The sequence below is a fragment of the Halichoerus grypus genome, chromosome 7, assembly GCF_964656455.1.
Source record: "Halichoerus grypus chromosome 7, mHalGry1.hap1.1, whole genome shotgun sequence".
Classification (NCBI taxonomy): Eukaryota; Metazoa; Chordata; class Mammalia; order Carnivora; family Phocidae; genus Halichoerus; species Halichoerus grypus.
In genome coordinates this window covers 35,435,296-35,459,979 of record NC_135718.1, presented here as the reverse complement: position 1 = coordinate 35,459,979, position 24,684 = coordinate 35,435,296, and the positions used below count along the sequence as shown (strand labels likewise).

General features: G+C 44.5%; 1 protein-coding gene across 9 annotated transcripts in view; it reads left to right on the top strand.

Moving 5' to 3' along the window:
- Positions 1–543: 543 nt before the first annotated feature.
- The window catches only part of LOC118552412 (uncharacterized), a 139,318-nt gene continuing 115,177 nt past the window's right edge, over positions 544–24,684 (top strand). For 7 of the 9 annotated variants that reach the window (XR_013449683.1, XR_013449682.1, XR_013449681.1 and 4 more), the window contains exons 1-3: positions 544–735; positions 18,059–18,298; positions 21,379–21,464. Coding sequence is in view for 4 of the 9 variants with exons in the window: in XM_078077385.1 (XP_077933511.1) it covers positions 718–735; positions 18,059–18,298; positions 21,379–21,464 (344 nt within the window). In the remaining 5 variants the exon portion in view is untranslated. Of the gene's footprint in view, positions 736–18,058; positions 18,299–21,378; positions 21,465–24,348; positions 24,543–24,684 lie in introns of those variants that run through there. The other 2 variants (XR_013449685.1, XR_013449686.1) reach the window with 2 other exon arrangements.

Here is a 24,684-nt window from a genome sequence, read left to right as displayed (position 1 = left end):
GTTAATAGCTTCACGTATTTCTAAAGTGCCCCTAGGAGATGGTGTTACCCTTGTTGTAGACATTATCCTCTACAGAGAAGACCAAGAAAGAAATGAGAGTCTAAGAGAGTGTCATCAGGCATGGCTACGATTGCATTTCCCTGGGTGAGGTTTAGGGAGCAGCTTCCCACCCAAGCCAAGTAAGGGGAGGTAGGGGCGTCCTCAAGAGAATTGGGTATAGAGATTGGGGCTTCCACCATGAAAAGGAGACTGATATCTCCTTCCCCTGGTTGGATATTCACAGCAGATTAGCTCTTTCTCATCTGTGTCAAGGAGAATTGGAGAGATGTGGAGAGTACAGCAAGATTGTCCACCACTTGGAGTAGCTGCAAGCTCTCATGCCACTGGGCCACTGAGCTTGAGTTTCCCATGGGAAAACTGGACACAGTGGATTTCAGGGATTTGGGCTTGAGCCATCTTGCTGTTTTCCCCCTGAAGAGAATTGTCTATTGCACAGATACCCAACAACAAGTGGATATTGCATAAGCCACCCTTGGAGGGAACTGAAGTGAAAAGAGAACCCGGGAGTAGAAGTGGGGCTGGAGCCACATCTTCCAGTCAGGGATTTATAAAGTAGGAGGAGGGAGAGGGAGCCTTCAGGAGCTTCAAAGAACCTCTGCATGAATATCCGTCACACTGGTCATTGACTGGCATGAGCTGGATAATTAGCAATACAGCATGGGAAGACCTCAACCAGTTAAGTAAAAACAAGTTTGCTCTTTCTCCTTCCCTCTTGACCTCTTGTTATGGTTAATTTTATATGTCAACTGTAATGGACAATGTGCCCAGATATTTGATGAAACATTATTCTGGGTCTGTCTGTGAGGGTGTTCCTGGATGAGGTTAACACTTGAGTCAGTGGACTTGAGTAGAGCAGATTGCCCTCCCCATTCTGGGTGAGCCTCATTCAGTTTGTTTGTTGATGGTCTGAATAGAATAAAAGGCTGAGTAAGAGAGAAATTGAACTCTGCCTGATTGTCTCTGAGATGGAACATTGGTCTCTTGCTTTCATTCTCAGATTCGGACTGGAACTAACACCATTGGCTCTCCTGGGTGTCAGGCCTTTGAACTTGGACTGGAATTTGAACTGAGAACATCAGCTGTCTTGGGTTTCCAGCTTCCAACTGCAGATCTTGGAACTTCTCAGGGTCTGGAAGCACATGAGCCAATTCCTTATAATAAATCTCTGTCTATTTATCTGTCTCTATAACTATAACTACATATTGAATATAATATCCTATTGGTTCTGTTTCTCTGGAGAGCCCTCACTAATATACCACCCCAACCCAATGCAGGAGCTAGGACTGTGTTGAGTGGAGAGGAAAGGTATAGCACTTTGAACTGCATAGGAGGTTGGAGTTTATATTGTACCGGACTAAATTTTAACAACTGAAAGTGAAGAGAGGGCTATGGACTATATCTAAGAGGCTGTGAAAGCATGCAGAATGATTTGATAGAAGATAACTGGGACTTGGGAGCAACTATTGAAAGAAATCAAAATGTCTCATGTTTATACTCCAACAGGTTGCAAGTCCTAAGTAACCTAGTGACATACCTGCCTTTGTCCCACAAAATACTTAAAATAATTTAAAAGAAACCATTTAAGTACAATGGGAAATGAAAACTAAGATAAGAAAAAAATATAAACCGAATCGAATGCTGGTCAAGAAAAGGAAACATCAGGTCAAAGATTCATAGGGCTTCCAGTTCTGCATTGTCATTAGGGTTGAACCTTCAATTTGGTTCTGATTTTCCAATAGCTAAAGCAGAAGGGGGAACATGATCCATCAGATGAGAACAGGGATAACATACGCTCACAGTTTCCAGAATAAAAGTACATTGAGCACAGTCTGATGAAGGAAAGAACACCAGTGGCTATCACTGTCCAGTGTTCTGTCCTCTGTTGCCTTGATGGCTTAAATATGTCTTCCAATTAATGGGATGCTTTAGATTAATACTACTGATGACTAAAATTGAGAACCACTATGTATTACTGCACTGCTAGCACTTCTAGTCATCATCCCCATTTTATAGATGGGGACCCTGAGGTATATAGAGACTGAGTAATTGAACAACATTGACCCAGCTAGCAAGTGGCAGAACCAGAACCTGAAGTCAAGTCTGCTGGTTTCTAGGCCCACACTCTTCACTAAACCCAACTCATAGTGCTGTTATCAGAAATGAGAGAATGCTGACAGCGCTGTCTTAGCCCAAGTGCCCAAGGATGGAAACGCTCTGCTTAACTGAGGCGTGAACACACTGGTGGCATCCCATAGTTTTGGAAAGGCAACAATGGTTAGCAGTGTTTGAGAACCCCACCTGGCAGGGGTTATGCTCAACACTGGTTGGTCTTTCATAACACAAAACAAAAACTCACACCATTGTCACCATATTTAGGGCAGGAATTTGAAAAATGTATATGTATTTTTTTTAAGAAAGCACAATATTGGTTTCAAAAAACAGTGACTCATAGAAACTTTTATACTGAAGCTTTAGTTTCACCACTGAAGACAAGATCTGATTTCCTCGATTATGTAAACGAATTGGCTTTGAGTTCTGATGCCTTTGTTTAGTATTAGGGAGGCAGCTGAAGTGTAGTGGAAAGTGGATTGGATTTGGAACCTAAAGCCAGGGTTCAGGTTCTGTCTACCTAACTTAGTTATCATGAGTGATCTTGAGCTCCCACTCTGTCATCTATGAAACTGATAGAACAAATTCTGCTATTTAGGACAAAGATGAGCAAAAATATATATGTAAAAAAATACTTTAAAAACCCTAAATTGAAATTATATAGTATGATATTTCTGTGTTGAATTCAAAAGAAGGAGGGAGGGAGCGGGCTGGCTGAAAGAGCATTTGGTTAAGAATAAAGAGATCACAGTATTTATATAATGGGTCTGAGTAAGTGACCTAGCACCCTAACTTCCTGAATTTAGATAAATCATATGTATTTTTTTAAAAAAACTTAATTTTTCTCAAAAAAACCCTTAATTTTTCTCAACTATTAACTGAAATTAGTTAAATGCTACCTTTTTATCCCTAAATATTTTGATTTTTGATTGTTGGTTTGCTTCAATTTATGTTTCCATATTTGTGTAGGAATATAAATTAGGATCAGGAATATTATTGCCTGGATTTCTATTTTGAAAAAGTGTGAAATGTGAGGACTTCCAAACCTTGGTATTTGTAACTAACACATGTAAAATCACTCACAGTGACTTTTGGAATATTTTTATCTGTCAGCTGATTTGGATAGAGGCATCTGAGTGCTGAACTTCAGATCTTCAATGTGTTATAACCTCTCATTGATTTCCAGTTGCAGTTTTAGCTCTTGGAAAACTGCCTTTTACTTATGGTTCCCGTACTTGTTTCCTAGGGTTGCCATAGCAAAGGTCCACAGACAGGGTGGTGTAAGCAACAGAGTTAGCTCCTTCTGAGGGATATGAGGAAGAATCTGTTTCATGCCTCTCTCCTAACTTCTGGTCATTTGCTGGCTGTTATGGTTGAATTATGTTCCCCCAAAATGTGTATGTTGAGGTCCTAACACTCAGTTCTCCTACTGTGACCTTATATAGAGATAGGGTCTTTAATCAAAATAAAGGAGGTCGTTAGGGTGCATCCTAATCCAGTATGGCTGGCATTTTTTTTTTTTAAGATTTTATTTATTCATTTGAGAGAGAGGGAATGAGAGAGAGAGCACGAGAGGGGGGAGGGTCAGAGGGAGAAGCAGACACGCCGCTGAGCAGGGAGCCCGATGCGGGACTCGATCCTAGGACTCCAGGATCATGACCTGAGCCAAAGGCAGTTGCTTAACCAACTGAGTCACCCAGGATCCCTATGGATGGCATTTTTATAAGAAGGGAGGGTTTTTGACACAGACTCATATGGACAGAAGGCGATGTGAAGACATAGGGGGAAGATGTCTGTCTACAAGCCAAGGAGAGAGGCCTGAACAGAACTTTCCCTCATAGCCCTGAGAAAGAACCAAATTTGCCAACACGTTGATCTAGGACTTCCAACCTCCAGGACTGTGAGACAATACATTTCTTTTGTTTAAGCCACCCAGTGGGTGGTATTTTGTTATGGTAGCCCTAGGAAACTAATAAACTCACAATTTTGCCCTTCTTTGGCTTGTAGATGCAACACCCTGATCTCTGCCTTCATGTTCATATAGCATACTTCGTGTGTGTTTGTGTGTGTGTGTGTGTGTCTGTCTGTCTCCAAATTTCCCCTTTCAATAAAGGACAGCAGTTATATTGAATTAGGGCCCATCCCCTGCTCCATCGTGACCTCATCTTAACTAATTACATCTGCTACAACGCTATCTCCAAGGAAGGTCACATTCTAAGGTACTGGGTTTAAGATTTCAACCTGTCAATTTGGGGGATTCAACCAGGAACTTATTGTGGTAGATTGAAAAACATGACCACAATATTTTACAGCTCCTCCCACCAAGAGGTGAAGTTTATTCTCTCGTTCCCTAAGTCTAGATAGCACTTGTGACTTTACTCTAAGAGAATATAACAGTAATGACACTGTGTAAAGTGTGGCGCTTAGGCCTCGAGAGCCCTCCCAGCCTCTGCCTTCTGCCCCTTGAACTGCTCCCCGGAGACTGCCATGACCAGCCTCTGAAAGGATCAGAGGCCTCGTGGAGGGAACCAAGGTGCCCCTGACAACAGCGAGCAACAACTGCCAGACCTTGAGTGAGACCATCCCAGACCTTTTAAATAGGAGTTGGCAAACTGTAGCCCGTGGGCTAAATCCAGTCCTGCTATATTTATATAGCCTATGAACTAAGAATGGTTTTAGCTATTTTAATGGTTGGAAAACATCAAAAGAAGAATACTATTTTACGGCACATGGAAATTATGTGAAATCCCAATTTTAGAGTCCACAAATAAAGCTTTGTTGAGACATAGCCATGCTCACTTGTCCGTATGTTTCCCGTGGTTGCTTTTGTGCCCCAATGGCAGGCTCAAGTATTTGTGACAGAGGCCATAACCATGGAAGTCTAAAATATTTAATATCTGGCTCTTGATAGAAAAAGTTTTCTGAGCCCTGTCTTACATGCAGCTGAGTTTCCAGCCAAATACAGCTGTGTGAGTGAGCCCAACGAAGCAAGCCGAAGGTCTGTCCAGACTACCCATAGGGATCAAGAGAACAAATCCTTGTTTTCAACCACAAAGTTTGAGGGTGGCTAGTTATGCAGCAATAGATAACCAACATACTTATGTATCAGACTTCCAGTTAAGTGGAAAACAATTTTAATACAAGGCCCAAGCAAAACATGTCTGTCTTTGCAAAAACAACAACAAAAAACAATCTGTGAATACATTGGGAACCTGAACCAAACCTCCCAAACCTTTTTTTCTTTCACATGCATGGTTGTAATTTTTCAGGTAATTATTTTTTTAACCAACGGTGCAGGGAGCAAATAATTAGTCGAAACAAAACTCTTCACAAAACTGTATTAAATGCCCTCAATTTACATTGGATTTCACCTGAACCAATTTTCCGAGTTTCCTGCTCTCTGACTAGTAGCCTATGATTCTGACAAAAGTGCCTGAAAACAGCAGACAAAAGCTCACCCCTGCCTTTGTGTACTCATCACTGCTAATGGAATTGAACTACTGCTAGCTGAACCTGGAAGGAACCCGGAAGAAACGCACTGTATCGGTTGACCCTCTGGGTTCTTCCATGGTTAGCTGACTTCCTGCCAGATGAATAGCAGGAGTTAGTAGAAGCCTTATTTTGATTTTATAGATGAAACTGAAGCTCTACAGGGTTAAGAAACTTTAGAAAGGGTGGTTTGGAAGCCATCTCACCCAACCTTTTACCTGACACATGAAGTCCCTCTTCAATAGTCTTCAGTATAAGGTTATGGGTTTAGGAGAGTGGGGAGAAAAAAAAAAAAAAAAAAAAACAGGTTTGCAGTTAGAACTGCAACACAGTATTGCTGTATAATAAGCCACCCAAACGTTCCTAGCTTAATAACATCCCAGTTGCTCTAACTACCAAGTAGTCTTAGCAGTAGCATCTATCTCAAAGGCTGTTACAAAGATCAAATAAGAAGATCTATGTAAGGCGCCTAGTACAGTGTTTGGAACCTGAGGGACTTTATTTTTTTAATTTTTTTTAAAGATTTTATTTATTTATTTGACAGAGAGACACAGCGAGAGAGGGAACACAAGCAGGGGGAGCAGGAGAGGGAGAAGCAGGCTTCCCGCGGAGCAGGGAGCCTGATGCGGGGCTCGATCCCAGGACCCTGGGACCGTGACCTGGGCCGAAGGCAGACGCTTAACGACTGAGCCACCCAGGTGCCCCAAGAAACCTGAGGGACTTTAAAAAATTCGTGGCCCTGGTTATGAAGAAAGGTATCTGGGTTGATAGGTCTTTTGCTACCTATAGCTCAAGACGCTCTGAGGATGATCTCAGGGTAACCCAAAGCTAAAGTCTCTCCCTGACCACTTGGTCTAGGGGGTTGGCTTTTGAGGACCCACACTGGCCACATCTAGTGGTCTCACAGGACTTTGGGGACTGTAGCTTACCATATCCCTCAGATGCACTGACTCCACTCTGACCCAGTCACCAGATGGAGAAGATGGGGTGGGGGGAAGCTCTGTGCCACCTTCTGAAGGCAGTATGAGTATTTGCCAATAATCAGACCAGTGTTCAAAATCTGACGTGGTCACTTACTAGCCGTATGACTTTGGGCAATTTATGTAATGTCTTGAGCCTCAGCTTTGCCCAACTTCACAAGTCTGTGGTAGACACTACCAAGATGATAGCTGGTTGGGATAATGAGCTTCTGTGGATGATACACATGTCAGGAAATGAAGGGCAGGAGGAAGAGGTAATGGTCAGGGACACTTGGGCATTAACTCTGCACAGTATGCGGGGTTTTCACCACCACCAGGCCATGAACTCAATTCTGACACTGTCCACCTGGAGAGAGCATCAGATCCCACAGGTTAAGGCCTCAGTCCTACAAGACACACCCCTTCTACCTCCTGCCACTTCCAACACTTCAGGCTGGGTTGTTATCTGTGCTTCTGAACGCTGGCTATAAACTGGAGGTTTCAATGACCCCTTACTGGGGTTTGATTAATTTGCTAGAGTGACTCAGAGAACTCAGAAAAACATTTACTAGATTACTGGTTTATTATAAAAGAATGTAAGTCAAGAATAGCCAGATGGAAGAAATACATAGTTATGGAGAAAGGACACAGAGCTTCCATAGCCCATTCTGAGTATACCACCCTCCCAGCACCTCTGTGTGTTCACCAACACAGTCACTCCCTGAGCCCCACCCTTATAAGTTTTTATGGAGGTTTCATTATATAGGCATGATTGATTTCATTATATAGGCACCCTTAGAAGTTTTTATGGAGGTTTCATTATATAGGCATGACTGATTTCATTATATAGGCACCCTTATAAGTTTTTATGGAGGTTTCATTATATAGGCATGAAAGAGCCCCACCCTTATAAGTTTTTATGGAGGTTTCATTATATAGGCACGATTGATAAATCGCTGGTAATTTATTCAACCTCCAGCCCGTGTCCCCTCCCTGGAAGTCAGGGGGGTGGGACTGGAAGTTCTTACCCTCCAACCACATGGTGAGTTACCCTGGCAACCAGCTCTCAGGTTCTTTCTAAACATTAACATAAACTCAGGTGTTGAAATGGGGTTTTTGGTAAATCAAGACACTTCTATCACTCTTATCACTTAGGAAATTGCAAGGATTTTAGGAGCTCTGTGCCAGGAATGGGATGAAGACCAAATATATATTTCTTATTATAAATCATGATATCACACTCTTGGTTTTTTCCCATGTGGCCTAGCTGCCAGCAAGTTTAGTCCAAGAATCAGAAGAACCCAATGTTTGTAAACATTTCCTTAAATATAAACATATAGATGTAAGTACCAGTTTTTCCAGAATAGTAATACAACCCCAGGTTCAGAAGGACAATGGCAGAGCAAGCAGTGAACTTCTCAGATCTGTTAAGACTTTTCTTTGCGTAGAGACTGTCACCAGAAGTTCAAATCCCTTGCCGGGGGTGGGGGGGTGGGAAGCAAGTCTACCCGTATAAACTCCATCTGCTCCTCCCCTGTGGAGCTACCTGCTCCTCAAGGTTCCTGGATCCTTGACTCAATAAATCAGGCACATAATAGAAGCAGTTAGTGGGTTTGAACCTATTTTTTCTTTGCCCACCAATCCATAACCCACGATAACTGCTGCAGCCCACAAAATACTTAGCATAGTGCAAAGCCCATGAAGAGCCCTCAAGAAATGGCAGCTCCTTCCATCCCTCCTTTCCAGCCAGGTAAGAACATCACAGTTTGATTCTATGCCTTTCCATCACTTCCCGTTATTCAAACAGCCTCGTTAGGCTGGTCCTTGAAACTTGGGCCTATTAATTTTAAAACATCATCCATTTTCAATTCAAATTCAAACTATTAATTTTAAAACATCCATCCATTTTCAATTTCTCTTCCTCCCAAACCTGTTGCTCAGCACAGGCTACTCTGGGAGCTCTGGTTGCCTGGAATGGGGCAGGGGGTACAGTGAGAGGGTGATCCGTCTTCTTAACTTCTCTACACTTGCTTCTCTGGTTTTGGGATGTGGCACAGGGAGATGAAAGACCCTTCAATTGTGGCTGCTCTGGCAACATCTTCCCTGGATCTGGGCTCTTTCTCCATGAGCTAGAGGAGTGGTGGGCACTAGGACCCCCCTCAATGGGCAGTTATTTGGTCCCAAGGAGCAACCCCAGGCATGAGTAGCCCCTTGCAAAAATCCATTTCCTCCACCAGCTAGAGAACTCAGGCCCCATTTCTCTGGGGCAAGAACCTCTGTGCCCTTGAATGTGGTGGTCCCCGGCAATGAGCACAGCCCTGCTCTTCACCTCTGCCTAATCTTATCTATCCTTTGGAGACTTTGGGAACAAAAACTCATTTTATGTGCCTTTAGGAAAATGAGAACGTGAAGGTGATGCCATTATCCTTCTTTGCCTCCCCACCTGCCTCTGTTCTCTCCCCAGGGCCCAGATACCCCTGGAGTGGATCTGAACAGATATTCAACTAGGGATCAAAATGTCAGTCTACCCACCAGAATTTACAAGACAGTTCTCTTGGGCCTCGCTACCATAGTTCTAGGGAGGGACTAGTTGGTGGCCTTCTCCCTGAGAGAAGGGTAGCATCTCTTTGAAAATGATGGATTTCCTCAAAGACAATCTCCCTCCAGATTCCTGTCCCCTCTTACATCTCTTCTCTCCAAGGCCCCTGGGTTGCCCCTCTAGCACAGGTGGTGGGTGGTGGCAGGTGAGAGGGGTGGTCCTATAGCTAGAGTGGGGCTTTCTTTGAATTCCAGCAGCTCTGAGAACTTATTAATGTGTCAGTAGCGTGTTATATCTGTGCCATAGAGCAAAGGAGCAGGGAAAAGGCCTCCATCAATTCTTCACAACATCCCATTACATACAGGATGAGTTGTTGCAATAGAGTCCACTGTCTGTCCCTAAGAACTTGCATCACAGATGAGGGCACCGCCCAAGGCAACTAGGGAAATTCCTACCAACAGAAGAGGTATGGAAATATCTGTTTCCCACTGATGTCAAGGCCAGGGATGGAAATTCTGGCCTAAAATAACCTTTTTTGGGCCAACCATCTTAATGGGACATTTATCTTCTCTAAGACTCAGTTTCCTGACCTGTAACATTAGAGTTCAACTAGCCTGCATGGTTTTCCTAGCTCAGATTTTTAAGAGTTAAGATGATGGAATGTGCTGGTGATGTATAAATAAAAGAGACAAGTATTTTTTTATTTATTTATTTTTTAGCTATTTGGAAATCCCCTGTGTAATTTGTGACTAGAGATAGAATTCAGATTTATAACCTAAAATAATCTTTTCCTATCTCAAATATCCCCAATTTACTCTCTGGCTTACTGTTATATTCCATTGTGAGTTAAGCCAGATATATTTTGTCCTGATTAAATAAAAGCAAAATCAAGGAACTACTTCAAGCCAGTCAGTAAACTCATAAAATTAGGAAGGCATGGCAAAGATGTCAACTAACATTCACAGCATATGTTAAAGGAGTCTAGTGACAAATGGATAAGGAACAAGTGAGGGTGTCTTTGTCCAGGACAATGAAAATGATCTGAAGACTAGGAGGTGGGTTTGTTGGAAGGACACATAGGGATCTCCTGGAACCCAAGGGCAGGCAGGGCAGCAGGTTCCACAGGGACAGGCCCCTCCTCACCAGCTCTCCAGGCACATAGTCTCTTATCTTGGCTTTTCTCTGCATATCTACTTCCCTCTTACTGAGGAGGAGGTCTGGGCAGGGTTGACAAATGGATGAAAAAGCCTGCTTCAAAGTGTGAATATCTCAGTGAGACAGTTTTCTAATAAAACTGAGTCTTCAGGGGCACCTGGGTGGCTCAGTCGTTAAGCGTCTGCCTTCAGCTCGGGTCATGATCCCAGGGTCCTGGGATCGAGCCCCACATCGGGCTCCCTGCTCAGCGGGAAGCCTGCTTCTCCCTCTCCCACTCCCCCTGCTTGTGTTCCCTCTCTCGCTGTGTCTCTCTCTGTCAAATAAATAAAATCTTTAAAAACAAACAAACAAACAAAAACCTGAGTCTTCAGTTTTAGTTACTTGTGCATTTAGTTTTAATGGTCTTTGTTCCTGGGGTGCCCAAGAAGCTTAAAGTTGGGGTGCTTTAGGATCACTAGTAAGGAAAAAAAGTGATAAAGCACTGGATAACAAGAGAGGAAGAGTTGATTGAAAACCGTCAACTCCCTGAAAGAGCTAAACAAAGCATGAAGCCTCCCATGTCCCTAGTTCATGATTCTGGAGACAGTTGACCTGTTGACTTCTAGATATCATTAAAAAGCATCGGTTAGAAAGAGTGACAGTGTCAGAACCTGTTCTCCATGTTAAGATCTGACAAAGAGTTACTCTGAATAAGAAAAAGTGAACATTTGCTTATTATTCAGATATCAGACATCTTTGGTCTTTTTGGGGGGGGTGTTAATTTCCAGACCACACAATAATTTGAGCCAAAAGTTAGAGTCCCAGATCCTAATCCAAGCTTTGACACTAATTTTTCAGAAACTGTTTTCCTGGAGCCTGGAGTTTGATGAATGGCACCAAATTCCTTCCCTCCTGCCTTCAGTGGCTAAACACTTTGACATCTTAGAAAGGGCTAGAATGCTGGTTCCATCACTTACCAGCTATGTGCCCTTGGAATGCATTTAACCTCTCTAAGTTTTGCTCATAAAGACTTGAATTGTTAGCTTTCCTGTGATTTGTCATTTTCGTTCTATTTTTCTCTCTTCCAAGGCAGCGTCTCTCCCCTATAATAATTTGTGCTATCCCCTGTGCCCCTGCTGGCAGGGTGCTGAGCTGAGTGCCCATGCTCAATAAATGTTTATCATTTTCTTGATTTTTGGCAAAATATTAATAATCATTTATCAAATAAATGGGCAAAACATTGAGTCTGGTTGCTTTGATGGGGGAGCTGCAAATTTACCTGGCAGGTCTCTCTTCTTCTCTCCCGCAGCATGGGACTCTAGGGAGCTGTTTGGGAGTGGAAACTCTTGGCGGCAGAGCTGTTGTCTTGATGGACAGCTCTGGCTTTTTGGTGGCTACAGAGACACAGACAGGGAGGTGCTGCTCAGTAGATGCCCCTCTTTTCTAAAACAAATACATAGCAGACATCGAAGAAGCAATACAGTTCTTTTCTAGAAGGTTCCATTAATTGCCTCGGGGAAGGTTCCATTAATTGAGGCCAGGACCTCTCCTGTGGGTTCCCCTTCTTCCTCAGCTGTTTCTCCTCTGCCAGTCCTCTCTGATCTTCCTGGATGGGAGGTGGAGGTGGGAGGAGCATGAGTTTTGTTCGCATGGCTGAAGAGAAGGGTTTGCAGCAGAACGTGAACAGGTGGAAGTGGAGAAAAGGAAAGGTGGGCTTTCTTCAGGTTGCCATTAATTTCCTCCTCAATAATCTAAAATCACTATTTGCGGCCAAAGGACTAGCTTTCTTCTGATGACATCCAGACTAATGCAGCCTGTGTGAGGAGTTCCTATTTCTCCTCTGAACAGAACTTTGGTCCTGTTTCTGGCGAAATAACAATTCTGGCCTTACCAAGCTGAGGGAGTGCTTGTCCCTTCCATATTCGGGGTAACCACAAAGCTTCCTGGCATTAATTGGCAACGATGAATGCCTGCTATCCCTGATTTCCCCCCTTCCTGGGTGAGAGAATAAGAGGTTCAGCCAACCTCACAACAATGAAATACAAGCACCAGTGTCAATTCAAGCAGAACCTTCTGAAGGAGTCCAAGGTAGTGCTGGTCCCCTGAAAAGTTGCACTGCCTTCTCCATGATTTCTAGAGAAGCTGCTGGAGGTACACTTTCCTGTTTACTGAGAGTACTGCACACAACCCAGTGTAATTTTTTTTATTCATTTCTACCACTCTCCACAGTAGGCTGTGAGCCATCTGACAGCAAAGGCTGCCCCCACCCCACCAACAGCCAAGGGCATGCCTCCTGCCTCCTCCTCTACCACCCCTTGCACACAATGTTTTGTGAAAAGAAAAGAGGGAATCTTTTGCCTCCCATGTAAATATCTAGTAGATTCTGCATTCCCCCAAGCTCTGAGAGTTATGTTTATAAAGTCAGCTCACAATCAATGAGATGAGAAATATATAGACAGGCAGAAGGCGGGTTGGCTTCCAGGCCTAAAGCAGGAAGGCCCGGAATTCTGGATCCATTGACTTGTCTAAAGCTGCATGGAGGGCACGGTATTACCATAACCGAGAAGGTTCAGGATGGTTGGACAATGGTAGCTCTAGAAAAGGAGACAAGGAAGAAAGCACCTGTAATGTGTCTCCAGACAGCGATCTGTCTGTTCCTGGTTGTGCAGATGATTCGGCTCTCAGAGGCTGGAGCCATAAAATATTTGTATCATACATGTGATTCCCCTTGTTCTGATTTCATGCTCACTAAGCAACTGACAAATTACAATTTGATCGCCCATATATTTATTAATACCCCACGTTGTTCTAAAAAGGACATAAGGGGGCTTACAAAGATGCACATGCTTCGATTTAAAAGATAAAATTTGATATAAATGGATACAGTGAGTTTTTGGTTGGGCCTGTTTCATATCCATTTTACCTATATTATTTCCCATTTTCTTTGGGGGAATGAGCTGCCTTTCGGGGGGAACTGGCACCATCTCATCACAGGTTCGAGACAGTGCGTGGCCCACCCTTAGCCAATCTGAGAATTCCATCCACCTGGTCTCAGGGGCTTGGTCAAGTCATCCATGGAAATCCAATTCTGGGAACTTTGGCGGAATTATGGAGAAAGAGCAGCTCTTCTTCCACTGGTATTGCTCTCTGTAGGATGCTATAAGCCTGGTGCTGCCACAAGCTGCCAGGTGGGGAGGCAAGGACCTGAGAATGGAGACCACAGACAAGAGAGCAAAGCTGAGGGATGGAGGGATACTGAGCACGGAGAGAGCTTTTTGAATTCCTAGATGCAGCTGTGGCTGAAGCTAGACCTCTGGACTGTGTTTTAATAGTCATAATATATTCTTATTTTCTTGTGTTGATGGTCAATCTCAACAGAGGGTCCTAATTAAAATTCAGTATATAAGAAAAGTGGGGAGAGAGAAAAATAAGCATAGAGAAGAAAAAAATGAGACTAGTAGTAAGGTGAGCACCACCACTGACCATCCAACCCCCCCTCCTCCCCAAATGCTTGCAGTGAATTCAGTGCACTTGCTAGCACTGGGCCACAAACTCAACTCAAACCTCACAGCAGTCAACTCAGGGTGAAACCTGCTCAGTTAATTAATTAGAGGACCCAGAATATTCAAACTAAGCAAGATGCTCAGGAAAAATATTGCTATTCCTGATTATAAAAATCAAAAGGGATTTCTACCTTGAGCTCCTTATAAGAAAAATGCTGCATAAAACAGTAAATCACACCCTCAGTAATATCCTTACAAGAAGTACAATAATGAATTAATGAATCTCGCAGGACTGTTCCTTGTAACATCCTGCAGAGTGGTCTGTGACCTAACACCAAAGCACAATTCCAGGAGAGCGGCTTTAAAGTGGGGGAAATGGTGTGAATCCCATACGCAGCTGTCCACTGGAATGTCTTAGTCACAACCCCACCAGAATGAACAAGCTGCAAACTGTACCCCTAAGTGAACGGTTTGGGGCTATAAATAAGTTAAAAACCCTTTGCTTTGGGAAGCTAACCTAAGCCTTTTATTCTATGCTTCTAAGACAGACAAATGATTGCCTATTAAAGCCATTTTTACTGATTTCATGAAACCATGTCATATGCAAAGAAGAGAATGTTCATCTTTCTCCTCTTTATGAGGAGGTGGACCATGACAATGGAGATTCCAACCTAGTTTTCCTAGAAGGAATCCCTTTCTGCATTAAAGGAGCCTTCCTGCCTGTGATCTGACAAAGACATGAGGTTGGGGTTTTGGTTTTTTTTTTTTTTGGTTTGTTTTTTAATTTAATGAATTTCAGCACTGAGGGAGGCACGGTGGAGTTATAAGTCATTCAGACAGTCTCTGCGTGCTCACAGAAGGTGGTTCTAAACACATGTGAGTTGAATGTGTGATAATTGCACACTGGAAGTATGTTTGGTAAAGGTTTTCTGTTCCTGTTGAGATGGATAAGTCTATAAATTCCTTAATAACACTTTCTCTCTGGCTGTAATCTGGGAAGCCAGGTTTCTAGCCTTTCATATGTCGAACCAACTCGTTTTAGTTATACGGCCATTATCCATTTTAAAAATGTATGAACAAGTTCATCTCTAAAAGTCACAAATTTTAATTCACTCCTTTCCTCCATTGACTTGTATTTCTATTCCATTTCTTCCATAGAATTTCATTCTAATATAACATGTTTTTATATTTGAAAGTTCTTTATGAATATTTATCTTGAGCAAATATACTTTTGTAAATTGAAATTAATTCTTTTTATTCTTGTGACTATAAAGTTCTTATTGTTAAAAATTTCATCTGGATTCAGCAGTTGCCTCTCTGCTGAGGTCCTGCCCGTAGTATTATTGAAGATCAGTTAGCCTCGAAAGTAGCATTATTAGACTATTGTATTATGATGTTGTTACCAGATAGTACCCACTGTCAATCACACTGGGAAGAAGTAGATCCTAGGACAGGAAATAAGGATTGAGAAGGTAGACCTCAGACTAGCGAGGAGGAGATACCCTTTCTTTCTGTGGGCCTCAGGTGATGAGCCTGGCTCTAGGTGTGAGCGTGAGTGATTTCCTTGTAGGCAGGTCAATATTTCAGCAACTGTAAAATGGTATGCTAGCCTATGGACTCAGAGAAACCATATCTTATATGAGCTCTAAGTTCTCTTCCTGTGCTTCCCTGAGCCTTGAGTCAAGTTCAACCTAGGCAAGGTTGTGGGGAAAGAATGGTCCTGGGACAGGTTTGGGTCCTGGTGGGAAAGGGCAGAGCAGAGCCTCTTCCTGAGGTCAGAGTGGTGAAAGCATTATACAAACCGCCAAAGTGCCCAGTGTAGCGATCCCTCCAGACCATGGGCCGTAGTGACAGATGCATGATGGCTTTACCAGGAAATACTGTTATTAGACACAAGACATTAGTTATCCTCTTAGGAGATTCTCTGAAACAACTGGAAGAAATTCTATAAGAGCAGGTGATGGCCAAAGTCATAGTTTGGCAATTTAATGAAAAATTTGGGGGTTTAAGTGGGTCATGATAAATCAGTCCCTTATCCCCCACCTCTGAATTTGGAACTGAAAGAGATTTAGACACAGGAGTCTAAAGATGAAAGTATCAGTTTTATTACCAGGAGCTTTGGCTTGGACATTGCCATCAAACATAGCAAATGACCAGACAGCAGACACATTGGCTCTGCTGGGGCAAGGACGGGAACAGTAACAGGTGTGTGGGTCCCCACTCCCCACCTTTCTGGGGCAGAACAAAGTGATCAGTGGGGCCAGACATCAGAGTCTAGGAAATGGACCCTGACCCTTGGGCTGTGAAGTCTTAAAGCTTCATTATTAAAGAATCACTGAGCCTTCTTCTGTAGTAATTATGGTCAGAGCACAATACAAATTGTGGCACGGCATTACCTTGACTCCAGCCCTATCCCTCCCGCTCTTGGTTTGTGGCTGGGGGGATCGCTGGCCCCTCCCCCTCGTGTAAGCAGGAGGTAGGTCCAAGCCTTGCCTTTGCAGCTGCATACGCAGCACCATCCCTCCCCCCCATACCCCCATTCATAATTGGGGAAGTACTGACCTTCTCCTGGCCTGTTTTAGAGGCTGGGTCAAGCCTAGAGATTAACCTGGATTGGCTGCCTTCAACCCTGAGCTGTAGTTCACTTCCTTAGGCCTCTGCAGCCAACGACTTTTCTAGAAAGCTGATGAGTAAGAGTCAGTCTTGGACAAATTAAGGCAAACCTTTCTGAGCCTCACCCAAAAGAGCTTGCTACTCCTTCTTTCCAAGTTGGCCTCACTTTCCTAGAGCTATAGACCTTCCTATGCAGGGACAGGGTCTGCCGGAGTTTATCAGTTGAAGAGCAGAAAATGTGTGTGCCCTGAGGCAGGATGCTATGAAAGAGAAAACCCAGAAAAAACTCAACTTCAGACCTCCTCCCAAATCACCAATCAGCTTGGTTATCCACCTACACTTGGGGAGGAGGAGTGAAGGGTTGAGGAGCCTTCAAAAGACCCTCCACTGATATTTTTCCCTCCTTGGGAGAGAAACACAAGTTTCTTGTCCTTTATGGAAATGCGTGGCAGCTCCGGATCATGAATGAACTGCACCTACGTTCCTGGCGAGAGATGGTGATAGTTCTACAACCGTATGAACGTATTTGATGTTACTGAACCATACACTTAAAAATGGTTAAAATGATAAGTTTTCTATTAGACATATTTTACTACAACTAAAAACAAACAAACTGGATCTAATCCTGTTTTGGGTTTTATTTGCCTTGGTTTTGAAGAGCTAATATACGCACATGGTTTTAAATTTTACAAACACAATGGCCTCCCCTCAGTCCATCCCCTAGCCGATCCACATTCTTTCCTAAAGGCAAACAATAACACCAACGTTTTGGTAGATGTTTCATACATACACAAGCAAATACATTTTTAAAAAATTTTGACACAAACTGTACCAAATTTTACATGCTTTTCTGCAATTTGCTTTTTTAGCTTAATGAAATTTCTTGGGGGAATGTTCCATATCAGTATGTCAGAGTTCTAGCATTCCTATCTCCCTATTTTGCTAGTACATGGATGGTCCACAGTTGACTTAACCAATTCCCTTTGTGGTGCAAATCTAGATGTTTCTAATCTTTTGCTCCTCCAAACAGCGAATAGCTTTGAGTATGTGTCATTTCTCTTATCTACCTACTCAAAGGATAAATTCCCAAACGTGAAATTCTCTAACCATAGTTCCAATAGTTTTCAACACAGGCATAGTGAACCCTAATACTGTTGAGTAGACATTGGAAATGAGCAAGATCTCTAATCTGACAAGCTAGCCAGAAAAGTGGTAATGTGTCCCACTCATAAACCATCATGTCACACTTTGGTATGTGTACTAAAGGAGGAAAACCACTGAATGAACCCCAAGAAAATAACCTCCATTTTCAAAGAGCGACCCTTTCTGGCAGAGGTCTGGTCAGTCCATAACGCATAACTACCTGGCTATAACTGAATTTTCTTTACATAATTCCTTACATTTTCCCCAATGTAATTTTCCCATGTTTCTATATAATATCTTTTTTTATAATGTGAAACTAAAGACCCCCAGCATGTTAGCCTGCAAAAATGATATTACCTGCATATGACAGGTGAGAAAACAAGAACAAAGGCCATGAGAAGTTGCAGCTTATTTGACCAGTGAGTTAGTAGGAGGGTCTGGATTAAGATCCAGATCAATAACCTAATCTTGTGCTTTTCCCACTAATCTATATTGTCCTTTCTCTCCAGTTCTCAAAAATAAATGAACTGTTCCTAAATCTACTGGGCCCAGGAGAGGTCTCAGTTTGTGGACAGCCAATGACTGCCTCACACCTTGGAATTTGTCCTGATGCTCCACAGATGTTGAGGATAAACAGAGGGGATTTCTCAGGCATTAAAAATATCTTCAAACAAGGGAGATCCAGGCAGGCTGACAACTCCCAGGCTTGCCTACAGCCTTGTGTGGCTCTCATGGCAAGATGGGAAGGGGTAAGTCTGAGCTTTAAGACCGATACGGCTCCCCAGGAAGAACCAGAGGGGAATGGATTTTGTACAGTGGGGAACACTTCTTCATATTGTGGACACCAAAATGTTGTAAACTCTTTAAAACCCCTCCCATGAGATGCCACTCAGTCTGGCATAGAACAGGACAGAGCACTCCAGCATTGCACACAGAAGCCATTCTGGGAAGGCCAGGCGATAGGCATACTGTTGAGGGCGACCCTGGTTATATGTACAGTCAACAAGAAATTTACTCAAAACCTGGACCGGGAGCCATAGCAGACAAAGAAACCAAGAATTCTTGAAAGCTAATACTTTAATATCACTGGAGGAATACAACGAAGGTCTGTTTCTCACCTGTGTCACAATCTGGAGGTGGGAGTATGGGGAAGGGGCGAGGGGTGCTGTGTTCCATGTGGTCACGGAAATGGCATCTGTCACCTCTGCCCAAAGTCCACTGGCCAGGACTCAGAGGATTCCTATTGCTTGGGAGGTTGGGAAGTGAGTGTTCCTCCATGCTCAGGAGAAAAAGAAGGGTCTGGGTGAACATACTGGAGTCTCTCTGTTCCAGCAACATAAACAGGCTCAGAACCTGAATGGTAAGGGACATAGAAGAGAGCAACAAATATATGATAACAGGGACAATGAAAGCAGAAAAGATCTGAATAGAGCAGATAGAGATGCTTGCCTCTAGACAAGTCTTCGGTACAAAAGGATGTGGGCCCAGATTCTAGAACTACGCTGTCTATTACTTACGGCTTGTGGGGCATAGAAATGTGTTAAGGTTAACTGTGTAACAAACTGTACATAATTCTCATTTCATAGCTGGAATCAATCATTCCCAGTTGGCTTTTTTTTTTTGCCATCTCTACAAAGCCATGGGTTCAAGAACCCTGCAGAGTATTTCTAACATGAGATGTCTGGGCGGGGCGAGTCTTACTGATAGCTGAGGTCAAGATTCTTGGTCTAGGGGCACAGGGAATGAGGGGGTTCACCTTAAGAATGGCCACCCTAGACAGGCTTATTGCGGACTGGTGTGCTACACATCTTACAGCCTGGAAAAATGAGTGAAGGGGCCAGTGTCGACCTCAGGGTCCCTGGCAGGGCTTTTTGGAAACCACACACAATGACAAATTTCAAGGAAGTTAAAAAACAAACAATCATAACCAAGGCAGCCTCGCTATTTTTAAAAGAGCTGGGGCTTCATTACTTCAAACCGAAATTCCTGTGAGCTTGGCAACCACCCTACTCTAAAACGAACATCCCTTTGCCAGGCATAATGTTTAAAAACATAGCTAAGCTCTCTTAGCTGAAGGCTAAGCCTTCTCAACCTCAGAAATGTGAATGTCTACTCCAGAGGGCCCAGGAGGGTGGGTTAAGAGGATGTGTCTGTGTTAGAGGGTGTCTAGGTTATTGTAGGTATCTGGGTGACCCGGTGTGAGCGCATGTGCTCGTGTGTGTTTGTGTGTGTGTGTGAAATTCAGAGCAAGACAGAGGAAGGCCACTCAAGTAAGTCCACATTTTACCTTCCGGTATGTGAAACTGCAGTTAATTGGCCGAGGAGAAACAGGAACCCACAAGTAACTGACATTAGGACTGTTAAGAGGCTCCCAGAAGACCTAACTCTAGCTGGCTGTGTAATCACAAGCACCTGCAAAGCTCTCGCGCTGAGGAGAGAGCAAGGTGCACCTGCCAGCCAACATCTGCCTGGAGGAAGGAAAGACAGGGCTTCAACCCCGAGCAGAAGAGCGCCGGCCCCTCTCCTGTGCTCAGCTGTCACGCTCAGTTGCACTGTGCGCGGGTCTGCCTGTCAGCCTGCGCTGAATCCTACGGCACCATTCCGGGTCTCACTATCTTCACTGTGTTCCAGATGACTTGTTGCCCCTACCTGTGTGCACCCAGGAAGGCTCCGGTTTCTATAACAACAGACCCCATCCCCTGGAGTCTCCTTGCTGTGTCCCAAGGCCACATGCTGACTTAGCCCAGCCTTCAGCCCGGCCCCTCTGGACCCGCCATGCCTGTTCCCACCCAGACACCAGCACCGAGCATCAGTAGTCCCCAAAAGTGGACAGAGGAAATGGAAGACTCTGTAAAGAAGTAAATGAAAGCAGAGCTTTCGTCAGCCATTCTGATCGGGACACAGTTTGAATTCTCCTTCCTTGTGCTTCATCTAGGTTCTTTTAAGCCTGTAACAAGAATAGGAAATCAGCTATCAACTGGCTTACTAGGATGTTTTCTCAATAATCTTTTGGAAGAGCAGTGGAATTCAAGTTTTAAATTTGGAAGCCGAAGCATGCTGCATTTATGGCAATGATCCTCTTTGGGTGGCAGGTGGGGAGGGCGGGGAGGTTAGACTTTCATTTGTATAGTTCTGTTTTTTTTTTTCTAGAGACCAAATAGTGGGGAGAGGATAGGTGAGGCGTTGCTCTGTGAGCTTGCTGCAATCTGAAGAATAAGGTTTGCACGGTACTGTGAGCTTGCTGCAATCTGAAGAATAAGGTTTGCACGGTAGAAACGAGAGAGTCTTAAGGATTGTGATTTTGCGTTGTGACTGGATTCACATTTGCAGCCGTCCTTGTAACGAGAAGGATCATGTGACTAGTGTGTGCTCTGAAGGAGCTAACAGAACTGTCTATTCTAACGCAGAAACAGGGGTTCAGTGCTCTGCGGGCTGAATGAGCAATTGCCCCTTGCCTGTTGTGGGGCCCCGTGCGAGCATCAGTCCTCTAGGTGGATTCTGGGCTAGTTCCTTCTCGACCAATCGTGGTTGCTAAGAGCAGGTGACCTCACAAACTGTTTTAGCAACTTTTACTGCTGCGAATCATTCTCTTGGGAGCCTCAGAAGCTGGCAAAATAAATCTTCGTATTCACTCTGTTTATATTCTGACAGCATGAAAAACCTCTGCTTTGAAAAGGAAAGCTTTTCCCAAGCAAATGCAACTGAGGGAATAGATTCCCCGTGTGTGGCTTTGAAGGTGCTAACGTAGTAATAATAATTGCTTTCATTTTGATAAGCTTTACAGATTCCAGAGTTCCCTCAAGAGTTCCATTTCATTTGATATTTGCAGTTACCACGTGAACTAGGCAGGGCTGACCTTGACCGGCATCCCTATCAGATGCTCAGTGGCATTAAATGGCTCGTCAATGTCACAAGGTGAGTAGTTGGCAAAATTGCAATGCAGACGTTCTGACAAATAAGTCAGTAGGCTTTCTATTCTACCGTTCCAGTAAACTTCTAAAATAATCCTATGGATTTAAAAAATATATAATCGCCACTCATATGCAAGCCCCGGAAAATTCCCAGGCTGATGAAAGGGGTCTATTTTGGTGATGCAAGTGAATATCGAGCTGCTGATTTTGAGCAAAAGCAGCCAATGCAAATAAGCATGATATATTCATATATTCATCCATTTGAAAGAAATCTGATGGCAAGAATTTGCTCCAACAAAGCAGATTCTAGGATGTGTCGGCATCTGTACAAATGCGTGTCATTCTCGGCAACCTCCGTGCACAGGGCGGGACCACAGATTCCTTGAGCATGAAGACGGCGTGGAGTCTTAGAGGTAATTGCATCAACCCCATTTTCCAGGGGAGGAAAGCAGGTTCAGAGAGCAGCGCCTTGCCCAACATCACACTGTTAAAGGTGTCAGACCCCAGATCTTCAGACACCACAGTCAGTTCAGAGTGACGCTTCTGAGCCTCTGGATGGTTCCAAGTCACGAAAACACCACTAAATTATGCTCCGTGCAGTATTTAAGCAGATGAGCGCCTCTTAGCAGGATTTAGAGCAACAAAATGCTGGAATCAAAGGCTTGCGGCTTGTTGAAGGTTGTTCTTCTGACAGTGGGTCTCTCAGAGTGCAGGCTCCCTTGGAAGTCAACTTCAACTCTGCTTTGCCCTTGAGCCTCAGCCTCGGAGTGTGAAGCCAGGATTGCCGGCCGCCTGGTGTGGTGTGATGGCGGGGACAGGGTTTGGCTCCGGGCTCCCCTGTGCTTTCCACATGGCTTCAGTTATCGGCCAGGGCACAGTGTGAGGCCCAGAAAACCACGCCAGAACAATCCTGACCAATGGTGCAAAGGGCTATGGTATTTATTCAGGGGCTTTCTCAGAAGGCTTTCCAAATATTCCATCGGGAGGTTTATTTTCAAACCTCGGTCCAAGACCAAACCGCTTACAGTTATGTCAGCCTCTTTGTCCAAGGTGTCCCTGAGCTGCTTTCAGGGGACTTCTGAAAGAATCCCAGAGACTCGGGACTTAGACCGTGCCTCTGCAGGAGTGGCCTGGCACCAGGGTCAATCAGAAGCTTTCCCTTATGTCTCTGAGGGACTTAATCAGACAGAATTCCGGGAGGGGCCGCTGCCCTGGCGTGTCAGATGCTGCGCGCACTGCTCCGACCCCGCTCGGGCCCAAGGCCCACAGCCTCCCGCCACCCGCAGTCCTGCCGGCTGCTGGCCCCTAACTGACTCCCTCCCCTGAGACTGCCTTTTGATATAGGTTGTTGCCTCCCTTGAGACTAGAACTCCTTCCCCAGAAAAAGCCTGCGTCTGATGACGGGTCAATGCGGGGATGCAAAGGATTGGCCCCTTGCTTCATTCGGGACATCTTTGCAGGGGCCACCCCAACTCCACAGCTCTCTGTGCGATTAGCTGGGGCCTCTGTGCTGCTCCCCGGTACCATGGTGCTCCCCTGAGCATCCCCAGCAGAGCGCTACGTTCCTTACCAGTGATGAACCTGCACTGACCCGTCATCATCCAAAGTCCACAGTGCACAGCAGGGCTCACTCTGGGTGTTGTGCACTCTGTAGGTTTGGACCAATGTCCAATAACATGTGATGACATGCGTCCCTCAGTACAGTATCGTATGAACTAGTTTCACTGCCCTAAAAATCCTGTGCTTTGCCTATTTGTGCTACCTCCCACCCCCCCCACCCCCCAACTCGTTGGCTGCCGCTGATCTTTCCATTGTCTCCACAGTCAGCTCCTTTCTCATCTTTTTATCCCAATAAACCAACCATCGAAGGTCATCCTGGGCGAACGCGGCTGGTGCAGAAGGACCCTGCTACCGGCGGTCTGCGAGGTGGCCTAGAGTTCCAGCAGCCCTGCCTTATGCCACGTGCACAAAGACAGGCGCCACCATCCGATGATATTTTGGCAGGCAAAGGGAACTTGTGACCGCCATCGGTAGGCATGACAGCCAAGCATGTGGTCCCCGGGGAAAGCCCTTCACATGGGTCTTTCCTGGTTGCATTTATATTTAGCTCAAATGCAAAACTGCAGTTGTTTGCCTCAGTGACAGGCACCAAACAATAACCAAAAAGAACGAGGAATCATTGTGACCTTTCTTCCCTGTGGGACATGTAGTCAGTCCTCAAATTTGGGACTGCATCCCCGACAGCCAGCTTTTCCATGCCTGGCCCATGAGATGTATACCCATGTTTACTGTATCACAGAAGATTCTGAAGGAAAGGACTGGAATTCTGGTTCTATAGCTTTTAAACAATGTTTCTATGTTTTCTTTTTTTTTTTAAATAAATATTTCAAACCTATAGAAGGGTGCAGAAAGTGAAATACACAACCAATCTGCCTACCATCCACATTAAATAGCTGTTAACATTTTCTCATTTTTACCTGCGCTCCCTCGTAACAAAAGAAAAAAAACTACCGCTAGCCCCCTACCCCTACTCTTACTCTCTTCTTCTTCCCCCTGCAGAGGCATCTCTGCCTGAAGTTGCTAGGTGTGATTCCCATGCACGCTTCTGTACTCTCCCTAAACATCGGTGTGTCCAAAACATTTGCTATCATTTGATGTGCCTTCAGAATTTACTGAAATGGCATCATATTGTATACATGATTTTGAGACTGGCTTTTCGTCCCGTACCATTTATTTTAGGAACTCACTGATGTTGTGTGAACACAACGTAGGCCTCCTTCATTCATTAACTGCAGCCCAGGCCACCACGGTGTGCTCGTTCCCGCGTGCTATTGCGGCCGCGGTGCGCGTGCTCGTGCCCGTGCTCGTGCCCGTGTCTTGTGCACATGTACGCAGTTTCTCCAGCGTAGGCACCTGGAAGCGGAATTGCTAAGTGGCAGGGAAGGGACTTCGTCACGCTCCCCAGTATGGACAAATTGCTCTCCCAAGTGGTTGTACCAGTTCACATTCCTACCAGATCAGAAACTCCTGTTTTCCTGCATCCTCACCATCACCTGTGATGCTCCCCAAAGTTTCCAACATGGTAGGTGCGAAAGGCGTTTTGTCGTCTTAATTTACGTTTCCTTGATTACTCATAAGCTTAAGCCATTGTCTGTGTTTAGAGGCCAGTTTTGTTTATGTGTCTGTGTGTGAGAGACGGAGAGGGGAGGGAAAGAGGGGAGGGA